Source organism: Gossypium hirsutum, chromosome D10 (assembly GCF_007990345.1).
Source record: "Gossypium hirsutum isolate 1008001.06 chromosome D10, Gossypium_hirsutum_v2.1, whole genome shotgun sequence".
In the NCBI taxonomy this organism is placed as follows: Eukaryota; Viridiplantae; Streptophyta; class Magnoliopsida; order Malvales; family Malvaceae; genus Gossypium; species Gossypium hirsutum.
This window is the reverse complement of record NC_053446.1, coordinates 816667-830546: the sequence shown is the minus strand read 5'-3', so window position 1 is coordinate 830546 and position 13880 is coordinate 816667. Positions and strand designations below refer to the sequence as shown.

Genomic DNA, 13880 nt, shown 5'->3' with positions numbered 1-13880 from the left:
CCTTATCATCTCGTCTAGACCTCATCGTGGGTCGGGCCACCTAAAAAGTGGGAGGGTTTTGGCAAAAACATAGGCTCGAAAAATGAGATTAAGCAAAAAAAAAGGTTCGTTTAGAAAATAGGTTGGGCCTTGGGTAAACCTTTTTTGGCCCAAGCCCTACCCGAATTTGAAAAAAGAAAAATTATTTTTCACTGTTTTGCTATCATTTCACTATTATATCTATTATTTTGTTGTTATTATTTGGATATTGTATAACTCTTGTTTTATTGTTAATTTTGTTACTATTTTAGAGACTTTTGTTTGTTAAATTGCACATATTTTAGTGTTATTTAAGTATAAAGATTTTTTTAATTTATTTTCAATTTGTTAGAAAATATTTATTTTAATATTTTTAGTGTATTTGATGTATTATATTTTTTAAGTTTATTTTATATAATAAAAAATTTAATATAGGCGAGTCGGCCCGGACTTGGGTTTTAACTTTTTATCTAGGACGGGCTTAGACAAAATTTTAAACTCATTTTTCGAGTAAATCCGAGCCCAAACTCATCAAACGAGCTTAAAATTTTGTTACGATCTGACCTGACTCGACCTACGAATCTCACCTAACTCATAATTTAAAAAATCTAATCTTTAAAGGGTGGTAAGAATATAAAACCAATCGCACTCAGTCCCCGTGATCTACAAACTCACATGTACTGTGTACACAGGCGGGATTCATCTTCTAATGGTAATATGGCTAAGTATTGCTTATCTCATAGCCGTGATCCAACTGTTAAAAATGTTTTTTTTTCTTTTCTTTTATGGATCAACATTAAAAAAAAATTAAAATATTACTAATAATAATGACAAGATTTGTGTTCATAGAATCTTAAGTAAAAATGAAACAAAGAAGCCTGTTTAATTTCTAGAAATGATTTTTGTTTTCATTTAAATAGTGATTTTATTAAATTGGAAATAAAAAAATAAAAGAAAATCATGGAGTCTCAAGCACTCAACTTAACTAAAGGTGGATTTAGATGGACGATTAGGTGCGGTGCGGTGCGTTTAGCTTATTTTTTATCTCACACTACAGCATCGCTACAGTATCTAATCTCACTGCCACTACTATTTTTATACTTACAACAAATAAATGCACCACCCATCTAAACTCACCCTAACTATTAATCAACGAATTCACAGATTTATAAATAATTGACTACTATCAATAGTATTGTTTGAAACGACATTGGGCAATTAAAGTTGCAAGATCCGAAAATGATCATTTTGCAAATAAGTACACTAACATTGTCAGACAATGAATTATCTCGAAATAAAGTATAAAAAATGGGACTAGTGGAATAATTTTGTATATCAACCAAACCCTTTATGAATCGATAAAAAATAATAAACTTAGACAAAAGTTGATAGTTTAGAATAGCATGTTAACATTGTTAGATGACAAATAATCCTTAAACAATCTCATAGATATCTCGGAAATTAGGTATAAACGATTAAATATAATCCCATTTTAACTTTTTTTTTTGGCAATGTTTTTAAATCGGATTAAACTGATCAGTCAGATCAATTGAATCGAAAATTAGTTGGTATATCAATTTGAACAAAAAGATTGAACTTACTTATAATCAAACTATTCAGAATCAATAAAAAATGAATAAATAATTGAGACGAAAAAACTATTTTTAACTGTCAATAGAATCAATTAAATAAAAGAATTTTAAAACATTGTCCTTTTAAAGAAGACATCATATAAATTAACCGGGTTTAATCGGTTTACGTCATGAATTAATTATTTAATTATCGTCTAAACCGGGTCCAAAAGCCATCGACAAAAACACTCCTGGCCAGTCATAAACCGGTCCCACGATCAAACAACACCAATCATGGAGTATTTTATTTTTGCCTTACAATATAAAAACGCCATACACGTATTTTGAGCAACAATTACGAGTTTGAAAATATAGCCCATTTTCAAGCAAAATTGATCATTCTTTATATGTTTTTCTCTCAAATCCCGAATCTGACTTTACAATCAAAGTGTCCCAAGCTATGGAAAATGAAACCCAATCTTTATTACCCAAAAACAGATCATCAAATCCAAGCTATTCAACTCCAGAAGGGCTCGAATTAAGGAGTTTCAGATTAGGTCTCAACTGGTTTTGTTTAGATCAATCCAATTTATGGAAAGTGAGTCTTTCTTGGTCTTTCTTCTTCGTGCTTGCTATTGGGGTTCCGATTATTTCGCACTATGTTCTTTTATGTTCAAACTGCGATGAAAAGCATCGGCGACCGTACGATGCGGTGGTGCAGTTATCACTTTCCTCTTTTGCGGCGGTTTCTTTTATTAGTTTATCTTCTTGGGCTCGGAAATATGGGATCAGGAAGTTCCTTTTCTTGGATAAATTGTGTGATGTTAGTGATAAAGTTCGAAAAGGATATGCAGAGGAGCTGCAGGTATGTGTTTTTTTTTCCATGGATGGTTCAGTAAAGCTCATTTCAAATTCGCTGATTAGTGATCATCTTTTTGTTGTTTATCAATTTTTTTATGTATCTTTGTTGATGAACTTTGGAAGCTGTAGAGGCTTTTAGGAGATAAATCTCAGAGATAAAAAGAGGTTAATTGCACTAAATATCTTCAATTATTGCTCGGATTCTAAATTAGCCCATAAACTTCAGGTTGAGTATTTTAAAATGGTGAATGTACTTGGCAGGTGCCTCTATTATTAAGATCAGATCAAATTAGTCCCTCTATTATCAAAGGGATTAATTTAGCCCTTGTACTATTAAAACAAATCTAATAAGTCCAAATTTTAATAGATTTAAATTTTACTGATTGAAAAACGTAATTTAATATTAATAGAGATAAAGTTTTGGTCATAAGCAAATCTGAGGGGGTTGGTAAGGCTTCGGCCCACCCAAAAATGAATTTTTTTTAATCCAGTCCTCTTATAAATTAATATATATATAGTAAAATTGCACTTTGAATGAAAAAATTCTGTTTATTCCTTTCAAAATATAAAATCATAAATTAATACATGAAAACCTTATATTTTGATCCTTCAAAAATTTATAATTAAATTTCGGCCCCTGCTAAAAGGAATTGGTTTTGGTTTTTCTTTTTTAAATCATTCAACAATATATTTCCTGGTATCCTCTAAAATGTGAAGCTATGATATTTGCAGAAATCAATGAAACTCCTCTGTGTATTTGTGCTTCCTTGTCTTGCTGCTGAGAGTGCATACAGAATTTGGTGGTACGCCACCGGAGCGAGCCAAATTCCGTACCTTGGCAACATGTACGTGAGCGACATCATTGTGTGTGCGTTGCAGTTGGCGTCGTGGCTTTATCGAACATCCATTTTCATCCTGGCCTGCATCTTCTACCAACTTACTTGTCATCTCCAAATACTCCGACTCGAAGACTTTGCTCAAGTTTTTCAAAAGGAAACTGAAGTGCGTTCGATATTGGCCGAACACCTCAGGATAAGAAGAAATCTTCGGATCATAAGTCACCGGTTCCGCTTATTCCTTTTGTTGTCATTGGTGTTGGTCACTGCAAGTCAGTTCTTTGCTTTGCTCATGACAACTCGAACTACTACCGCTGTAAATATCTACGAGGTCGGAGAACTAGCGGTAAGCCAGTACATTGCTATACTATCTGTTTCGAGACTTGCTTAAAACGTAAAATCGTAATTTCCTATATGGTGATTGATGCAGTTATGCTCTATAAGTCTAGTAACCGGACTATTCATCTGCTTGAGGAGTGCCACAAAGATCACTCACAGAGCACAGGCTATCACGGGCCTTGCCGCTAAGTGGCATGTATGTGCAACAATCAACTCTTTCGACGAAGCTGATGGTGAAACACCCATGGCTCAGATCGTTTCTCCACAGATGTATCCGGTGGACGTCGATTGGGAATCAGATGAAGAAGATGAAGGGGATGATTTGGATAACACGAAGCTTGTCCCCATTTTTGCGCACACGGTATCTTTCCAAAAGAGACAGGCATTAGGTTAGCTTGAAAAAGAAGTATCGTTTATTTGGTAAAAGTACCATGGAGGCCTTTGTATTAGAAGTCGGATTGCATTTTGCCCCTTTTACTCAAAAAATGAACAAATTAGTCCATGTACATTAGATCAACAAGCAAACTGGTCATTCTATTAAAAATTCGATCAATTTCTATTGTTAAAAACTGGTGGTCCTTGTATGTCAAAATGAGGTACACCTGGCATGCCACGTGTAATTTTTTGGTATTATGCCATATCAGTTTTTAACAGTAGAAATAGAATAAATTTTTAACAGGAAGGATCAGTTTGCTCTATGATCTAACATATAGGGAGTAATTTGCCCATTTTTTTAGTCAAGTGAGCAAAATGCAATTTGACTCCTAATGCGAGGGCCCTCCACAATACTTTTAACCATTTAATCTCTCTAATCTGCATACATTTTGCAGTATAATCCTAATATCGGTTCCTTAAACGTGTTGCAGTGACATATCTAGAGCACAACAGAGCTGGAATTACAGTGTACGGTTTCATGGTAGACAGAACTGGAATCCACACCATATTCGGGATCGAACTAGCTTTACTGCTTTGGCTACTCAACAAGACAATAGGTATCACTTATTCACCTGCAAATTTGGTTTAAACCCGAACGAAAACATCGATATTATCGGCATTTGGCATTTCCTTTTAAACCAGATAAACACTCTTCGTAACACTAACTATATTGCATCCTATCCTTTTTTTCCACAGTAAACTTGACATGAACACCATATATGACGGACAGAACTCAACCCGACAGCACGACTGCTATCGAAATTGTGAAACTATAAGGTGATTGAAACATCACCTTTTATTGAAATCAAAGAAGCATATCAACTAGTGAACACAATATTATGGTGGATGCATGTACATCAAATACAAGTTCATATCTCAAACTCAAATCTCTTTACTTGGTTCTCAAGCAACCCCTAGTTGCTTCTCTTGGAGTACTTGTCTGTTTGTTTGTTTTTGCAGTTTGTACTGCACTTACTTATAGGTTTTGTATATGCTATAATGATTTTTGAGTGGATATATTAATGAAAATAATTAATATTTAGAGTTATTAATCTATTCTTTTCTTTCCAAGCTTTTCAAAATTAGATCGGTGGTCAAACCAATCAGGTCATCGATTTGTTGGCTTGATCGGTCCAGACAGAGTTTGATTAAATAAATCATTAAAAAAAATAAAAATTAAGTTTCTTTAAAACTTATCAAAACATTGTATGTTACTTCCAAAATGCTTTCATTGAAGAATTGGCAATTTTCGATAATATTTTAAAGTTTGAAGAAGTAAAAAAAAACGATAAATTCTCGGTGCTAAACATTGACATGAATAAAGCTCAATTTGGTATCAGGTTCTAGTTATGGTACGATCTTATCCTTTGTTAAAACATTTTGGTTAAAATATATCATAGGTCCTTATATTTTTCACAATTTTAGAATTTAGCTCTTATATTTTTATTTTGAAGAATTTAATTTTTTACTTTTCAAAATTCAGGTATAACTATTAACACTGATTTTTTTTGGTTAACTTTTTGTTGTGACATTTTGAAAAAAAAAAAAAGATACTCACTTTGGTGGTAGCCATGTAATAAAAAATGGGTTGTAATTAGCTTGAATTTAACAACAACAACAAAAAACAGTGTTAATAGTTGGAACACAATTTTAAAATCTAAAAAAGTAAATGGACTAAATTTCTGAAAATAACAAAATAAGGACTAAATTTTGATTTTTTTAAAGTAAAGGGATTTATAATAAAATTTAATCAAATATTATCTCCAGAAAAACTAAAAATATGTTGATTCACGCTATAAAAATCGGTGGAGGATATTTCTCCATGATTTCATATCCCACTATATATGGAACAATTGAATTTCTCTTTTAAAAAATCAACCATTTCTTACTTATTTTCCGGCAAAGCCTAAAGTAAAAATACAGTAAGTTGAGGGCAAACAAGATAAAGACAAAACATAAACCCTGATTCACTCCTAATTATTCCAATTTCCAAACCCTATAAATTCGTAATATCTTTTCTAGTGATCTCTTTCCTTAAAATGGGATTTCAATTTTTATAATTACTAAAACCTAAAAGAATATAACCAAAATTTTTCAACTTTCAATATTTACTTTTTTTAATTTAATCCTTTTTAGCTAAATTTGACAGTTAGTTTTTCAAAAAGAGTTAAATATTTTTTCAATAAGAAATATTGATTAAAAATATTAATTTTTTAAGAAACTAGCGTATGCTTCATCTTCATGTTAACATGACATTAATTGTCAACAAATAATTTCAAAATTATTAAAAAAAGAAGCACGAGGGCTATCATATTTAAAAAATTAACGTTTTCTTTAGTATTTTCGTTAAAAATAATAATTTAACTATTTTTAAAAGGTTTAGGGTTAAATTCAACTTTTCTAAAGATTAACGCCAAATTTAACTTTTTAAAAGAAAGGAAAAAGGACCAATTGGATAAACCTATAAGCTTTAAGGGCTAAATTTATGGTTATACCAAAAACAATTTGTTAATATTATACCATTGTTCGAAATTGGAAAGTCTTTTGACACATCTGATTTTCTGGTAGTCAAAAAGTTTACATCCTTCAATAAAGCATATCACACACACACACACACATATCCACTCTTCAGCTTTAAGGGCTGTACGCATGTTATTCATTTATTTTCTCTTTGATTTCAATTTTTCTTAAAAAAAAATCTGTTAAATGTTTTTAATGCTATTTAGCTTTGTTTAATATTGTTTGACCTTCTTATTGAACTTTATTTATTTTCATTATTTTCGTCTCATGATTTTCTTTATTATAAAAACAAATACTTTCAAATACGAGCCTTCCACAACTTAGGTAATTTTTACCATCAAGGTTTTATCTCTAGATTTTATTAAAAATTTTGATATATTTATCGAGTGAGAGTATCATATAGTGTCTAAACATGAAAAAGAATACACAAATTTGACCCCATGATTTATGACATATAAATCATTGATGGGGAAGCATACTACTATGGGCTTTGAGGGGTTGGAGTGGCCAATGTGAAATTTTACTATTATGTTAATTTGTACATTCATAAACTTTAAAGGGGCACGCCTTTGCATACTATCATGTTTCAAGCTACATTTGTATATGGTTATATTTCTATTCAAACATTATCGAGCACTCTTGTTTTGTGAACTAGCCAAGACTTTCAAAAGAATTTAAAAAGAAAACATCAGCCGAGTATAATATATCAAACTTGTTGAGAGTTTATAACCTTTTACATTTCTACCTTTTTTTCCGTTACATAAATGATATTGTAACTAGTTATGTTATTTGTTATATACAGTGTTTTCGTGTGCCTAAATTTGATAAATGGTAAAATGATAACACATCTTATTCACCTTACTTTAAAAGAATTAACCCAAATGATTCTATGGAGAATCCAAAGGCCTTGGTGTATACAAAGGGAGAATCAAGCGACTCAAGTAAGTTGGATTCGGCAAGCAAACGTAACGGTGACGGAAAGGGTACATGGAGTAATAGAACTGGTGCCTATGATCATCATAAGAGTACTACAAGTGCAAGTAGCCATAGAAGAATGGCTCTGGAATTCGATAGTGGAAAGAGCAACCCTGACTATTCAATCGTGACATCGAGTCCTCGACGTCTGTACTCTAGCCAAAAGAAAGCTCATGTCGGAAGAAGTAACTCCTCTTCATCATCTGTCAGGACCATTTACACTGACTCGTATTAGCAATCAACTTGATGGTAACAAAGTAAGTATTTAACTTGATTAACCATTTTGACATTTAATTTTTGTCAATTACAAAAATTAAATTGTTTAGAAAATGTCAGATCGTAAAACATATTATTGCTATACTTTTTTTTATTAAATTCATTGTAAATTAATTTACTTTGTTATTATTCTCATACACATATACATTAAGGGGCAAAATCAAGAAATTTTTCTAGGGTTGAAATTAAATTATATGCTTTTATAAGAGTTAAAATGTAATTTTTCAAATTTAATAGTTTATATATTTAGGGTAAATTACAAAAATAATCAATTTTCTTTGTCTTAGATTATATTTTAGTCACTTATGTTTGAAATGTTACGTTTTAGTCACTTGCGTTATTATTTTGTTATGAAGTGGTCACTTTACTGTTAAGCTCTGTTGCCTCCCTAATGACGGTCTTACGTGGCAGTCCAAATGAGTTTTAAATGCCAACTTGGATGTCCTACGTGGTAGTCCAAATTAAATTTATTTAATTAAAAATCTATTTTCATCCCAGCAACTAAATATCCAAATTTGCATTTAAAACCCTTTTTGACTACCACATAGGACTGTCGTTAGAGAGGTAATGAAGTTTAACGACAGAATGATCACTTCGTAGCAAGCCAATAACGTAAGTGACTAAAACATAACATTTCAAACATAAGTGATTAAAATGTAAAATGAGGCAAACAAAAGTGACTATTTTTATAGTTTACCCATATATTTATGATCTTTAAAAGACTAAATCAAAATTCTATCATTTTTAAAGTGGTTAAAGTGTAGTTTTCTATTAACGAAATAAAAATTTTATAAAATTTAAAGGACTAAAAAATAAAATTTTACATTTTAGGTACGAGCTCCTGCGAACCCTTATAAAATAAGTAAAATACAATTTAAACCTTTTATTTAATCGATAATGCAGAAAATTTATTTTGTGAGGGCTAGATTACTTTTATTTAACATCTATGTATGATTTGATGTGATACGGGGTTGATTAATTAGCAGCATCATAGAAGGGCATCCTCATCGATACCAAAATTTGGGGAATGGGATGAAACAGATCCCACATCGGGTGAAATGTTTACGGCTATATTTAGCAAAGTGAAAGAAGAGAAGAAGCATGTTCTCTCTAATTTCGACTTTCCAATATCCAATTATGGTAATCAGAGTAAACATAGAAGTCCTAGGTATGTAACACCCCTTACCCGTATCCAACACCGGAATAGGGTACGAGGCATTACCAAAACACATACACTTGTAAACGTATTTAACCGAGTTATAAAATTTCATCAAAATTAAAACTTTCAAAATAATTAACATGTTTCTATAACTTTTCACAATATATCCTCAAAATATTATAATCATAATAATTAGGGCCTGCGAGACCCGATACATACTCATGCAATTTAATGCTTCATTTCCATTTCATTCAATTCGCAATTTCTCATGCTCATAATTTAAATCATATCACTAGCAATTTCCATTTAATTCACGTACAATTCAATGACATCAAATTCAAAACTAATACGTATTTACCATTTAACTCAATGTTTATTGATTATACCATTCAATAACACATTTATGAAATTCTCAATTTAGCAATGAAAATATCACCTTAGTTTGAATAACAACATCGTCCTGATATAAATACACTACCACTTATCCATTTACTTTAATTCTTTTGGGCCCATTTGTCACTTACCATCCTTAATCAAATTAGGGAACGGTCACGGAAAATTGAGTACTTCACTTTCACTTTGCCATAGTATAACTATGGTCTTACGTGTGATCACTTATCACTTGTCCCTGATCAGATAAGTGTAGCCACCTATCACTTTGTTTCTTGATCAGATAAGTGTAGCCACTTATCACTTTGTTTCTTGATCAGACAAGTGTAGCCACTTATCACTTTGTCTCTTGATCAGATAAGTGTAGCTAAAGCTATCACTTATCACTTTGTCTCTTGATCAGATAAGTATAGCCGAAGCTATCACTTATCACTTTTCACTTGTCACTTGATCAGATAAGTGTAGCCGAAGCTATCACTTATCACTTTGTCACTTGATCAGATAAGTATAGCCGAAGCTATTACTTATCACTTTCCACTTGTCACTTGATCAGATAAGTGTAGCTAAAGCTACCACTTATCACTTTGTCATTTGATCAGAAGTACTCAAATCCGGCGTTCCGCTCAATTTGATCATTTATTCATATATCAGGCTTACCAACATGTGTTAATTCATAAACCATTCATGGTATTATTTCATGCCAAATCATATACTGAATATACCATACACACATACTATGAAACTTTATTTTCACACATGAGCTTAAACCATGACCAATAATGCACAAAAATAAGCATCATTCATATTTCATCGTTTATGAGTTATAATCAAACATATGACCATTTATACACGAATCATTCATATATTTCCCAATTTTCCTCCTCCTCCTCTCCATTCCACATCCTTAATGTGTATAACACACTTAAACAACATTAACCATAATTTTAATATTCACTAACATGTATATTCAAAGCTGTTTATCCAAGTCAGAGTCACTAAATTATTTTTATCCGGAGCTACAGAGCTCCAAATTAAGATCCGTTAATTTTCCCTGAAACTAGACTCACATATCTTCATACCATAAAATTTTCATAATTTTTGGTTCAGCCAAATAGTACAGTTTATTCTTTAAAATTTCCCCTGTTTTGCTGTCTGACAGTTCCGACCACTCTTCACTAAAAATTAATTATCTCATTGTACAGAATTCAGATGATGTTTTAGCTTGTTTCTTCTAAAAATAGACTCATTAAGGATTCTAACCATATAAACTATAAATCATAATCATTTCTGTACAATTTTTAATGATTTTCCAAAGTCAGAACAGGGGAACCAGAATTCATTCTGACCTTGTCTCACAAAATCTATTATATCTCATGATTTACAATTCCATTGCTCACGTCATTTCTTTTATAAGAAACTAGACTCAATAAGCTTTAGTTTCATATTTTATTCATCCTCTAATTCAATCTCTACAATTTTTGGTGATTTTTCAAAGTTACACTACTGCTGCTGTCCAAAACTGCTTTAGTGCAAAATGTTGATTTCCATTTTGCCCCAAATTTCACAGTTTATACAATTCGGTCCTTTCTCAATTAACCCCTCAATTAATCTAATTTTCTCAATTAGTACTTTACTAGACATTATAAGTTGTTACACAACTATTGAAATTCAGAATTTCCACATATAACTCTATCTTCAAACTCTTTTACTATTAGGTCCCAAACATTCACTTTCTATTCAATTCTTTCAATAAAATCAGCATATGAACAATTTAAAGCTCTAATTTCATGCTAAATCATCATATACTTCCAGCACATATTCATATCAACTTTCAACTTCTTTCATAAAATCAAAAACTAATGGATTTAACAAGTGGGCCTAGTTGTAAAAGTCATAAAAATACAAAAATTTCAAGAAATAGTCAAGAATTGAACTTACTTGTAATAAAAATATGAAGAACCAGCTTGAAGAAGCCCTTCCATGGTGTTTTAGCTGATGAGAATTCAGAAAAATGAAGAGAAATCTAGATAATTCCACTTGGGTCCTAACTTTATTAAGCAAATTTTGCAATTTTGCAATTTTGCCCTTAATTCTCCTTACTTTCTTGCTGATTTCATGCCTCTGCCGTCCAGCCCAAATAGACCTTGGGTCTATTTGCCTTTTAAGCCCTCTTCCTTTTATCATTTAAGCTATTTAATCATTTCCCAAAATTTTGCATTTGTTACAATTTAGTCCTTTTTGTTCAATTAATTATCGGAACTTTAAAATTTCTTAACGAAACTTTAATACTAACTTTTTAACACTCCATAAATATTTATAAAAATATTTATGGCTCAGTTTAAAATCCCCGAGGTCTTGATACCTCATTTCGATTCTAATTATTTAATATTTATTTCTAGTGCACTATTCACTATTTCAAAAATTTTCCTAACTTCATATTTAACTTATACTTACTAAATTAATAATATTTTCTACCAATTTGTCGAATTTAGTGATCTCGAATCACCGTTCCGACACCTCTGAAAATTCAAGCCATTACATTTTTTTTTCGTCGGATTTGTGGTCCCGAAACCACTGTTCCGACTAAGCCTAAAATCAGGCTATTACAACTCTCCCCCCTTTAGGGATTTTCGTCCCCGAAAATCTTACCAGATGGTATGTAATAGCCTGAATTTTTAGTGGTGTCGGAATGGTGATTCGAGATCACTAAATCTGACAAACGAGTAGAAAATATTATAAATTTAGTAAGTATAAGTTAAATGTGAAGTTAGGAAAATTTTTGAAATAGTGAATAGTGTACTAGGAATAAATATTAAAATAATTAAAATAAAAAAAAACGAGGTATCGAGACCTCGAAGATTTTAAACCGAGCCATAAATATTTTTAGAAATATTTATAGAGTGTCATTGAGTTGGTATTAAAGTTTCGTTAGAAAATTTTAACGTTTGGATAGTTAATTAACTAAAAAGGACTAAATTGGGAATAGTGTAAAATTTGTTAAATTGTGATTAAATAGCTTAAGTGACTAAAGTGGAGGGATTTAAAAGGCTATTAGACCCAAATTATATGGGCTGGACGGTTGGGTAAGAAAAATCAGCAGAATGTAAGGAGAAACAGGGGCAAAATTGGAAACTTAACAAATTAAACATTTAAAACAAAGACAAAAGTGAAAAATCTAGAGATCTCTTCACAATTTATCAGCAAAAACGCCATAGGAGGTCTGGAATAAGCTGGTTTTTCATATTTTTGAATCATGTAAGTTTAATTCTTGATTATTTCTTCTAATTTTTGTGATTTTGATACTTTTACAATTAGGTCCAACTAATTATTTCATTAGTTTTTGATTCCATGGCTGATTTTGAAAGTTACCATTGATTAGTGTTGGATTTTTATGATGAATAAACATGAAATTGAAGCTTTAATTTTGTTATATGATGATTTTATTAAGTAATTTTGATAGAAATTGATTTTAGGGACCTAATTGTGAAAAAGTTGGGAATTAAGGTTTGGTGTTGCGGTTTTGAGTATGAAAGGCTATGTAGTAGTCTAAAATAGTTGGAAAAAGGTGTTAATTGAGAAAAATTAGATCAATTGAGGGTTAATTGAGTAGGGATCAAATTGTAAAAACTGTAAAGTTTGGGGTAAAAGTGTAACTTCGAAAATTAAAGGGCATAAATTGTGAAATGAATTAGAATTGAATTAAATGCTGATGAATGAATAAATTTGCATTTTAGATCGAGAACCTGAAACAAGTCGAGGAAAAGAAAAAGTAGCCGATTAGTCCCTGAACTTTTACAAATTCTGCAATCGATCCAGGTAAGTTCATATGGCTGAAATTTAATGATTAAATGTTAATTTCATGAATTATACAATGTATGATGAAATGTATTTATTGTTGAAATGAGAATAAAATAAAAATGTGAAAATCGAATAAATGATCAAATTAAGTGGAACACCGGATTTGAGTACTTCTGATCAAGAAACAAAGTGATAAGTGGCTACACTTATCTGATCAAGAAACAAAGTGATAAGTGGTTACACTTATCTGATCAAGAAACAAAGTGATAAGTGGTTACACTTATCTGATCAAGAGACAAAGTGATAAGTGGCTACACTTATCTGATCAAGTGATAAAGTGATAAGTGGTAGCTTCAGCTACACTTATCTGATCAAGTGGCAAAGTGATAAGTGGTAGCCTAGCTACACTTATCTGATCAAGGACAAGTGATAAGAGGTCATATGTCAAAGTGAAAGTGAAGTACTCAATTTTCCGTAACCGTTCCTTAATTTTGATCAAGGATGGTAAGTGACAAATGGGCCCAAAGGAATTATGGTAAAAGAATAAGTAGTAGTGAGTTTATACCAAGGAACTCACCAAAGATTGTGGTTGACAGGTAAATTTAGTAATGGTGTATATTGTATAAGTGTACAAGTGTTTGGTAAGATTTATGTTTTATGCCTATGAACTTACTAAGCTTTCTATAGCTTACATGTGTGTTT

At 31.3% G+C, this 13880-nt stretch overlaps 1 protein-coding gene across 2 annotated transcripts; it reads left to right on the top strand.

Annotated features, from left to right (window-relative positions):
- The first annotated feature begins 1884 nt into the window (after nucleotides 1-1884).
- LOC107935405 (uncharacterized) lies at nucleotides 1885-5108 on the top strand. 2 transcript variants are annotated; one of them, XM_016868005.2, is made up of 5 exons: nucleotides 1885-2454; nucleotides 3183-3632; nucleotides 3717-4014; nucleotides 4492-4617; nucleotides 4757-5108. In XM_016868005.2, the coding sequence occupies exons 1-5, from the start codon at nucleotides 2050-2052 to the stop codon at nucleotides 4768-4770; spliced, it is 1293 nt and encodes a 430-aa protein (XP_016723494.1). In that variant the 5' UTR covers nucleotides 1885-2049; the 3' UTR covers nucleotides 4771-5108. The 2 variants fall into 2 exon arrangements, with proteins under 2 accessions (XP_016723494.1, XP_040958576.1); XM_041102642.1 differs by lacking the exon at nucleotides 4757-5108 and having other exon boundaries at nucleotides 1933-2454; nucleotides 3717-3986; nucleotides 4492-4614.
- The last annotated feature ends 8772 nt before the right edge of the window (nucleotides 5109-13880 follow it).

Coding starts and splice junctions, on each gene's coding strand:
- LOC107935405 (XM_016868005.2), top strand. CDS start 2,050: ATGGAAAATGAAACCCAATCTTTATTACCCAAAAACAGATCATCAAAT. Junction 3,633..3,716: donor ACGAGGTCGGAGAACTAGCG/GTAAGCCAGTAC, acceptor TGATTGATGCAG/TTATGCTCTATAAGTCTAGT. Junction 4,015..4,491: donor CCAAAAGAGACAGGCATTAG/GTTAGCTTGAAA, acceptor AACGTGTTGCAG/TGACATATCTAGAGCACAAC.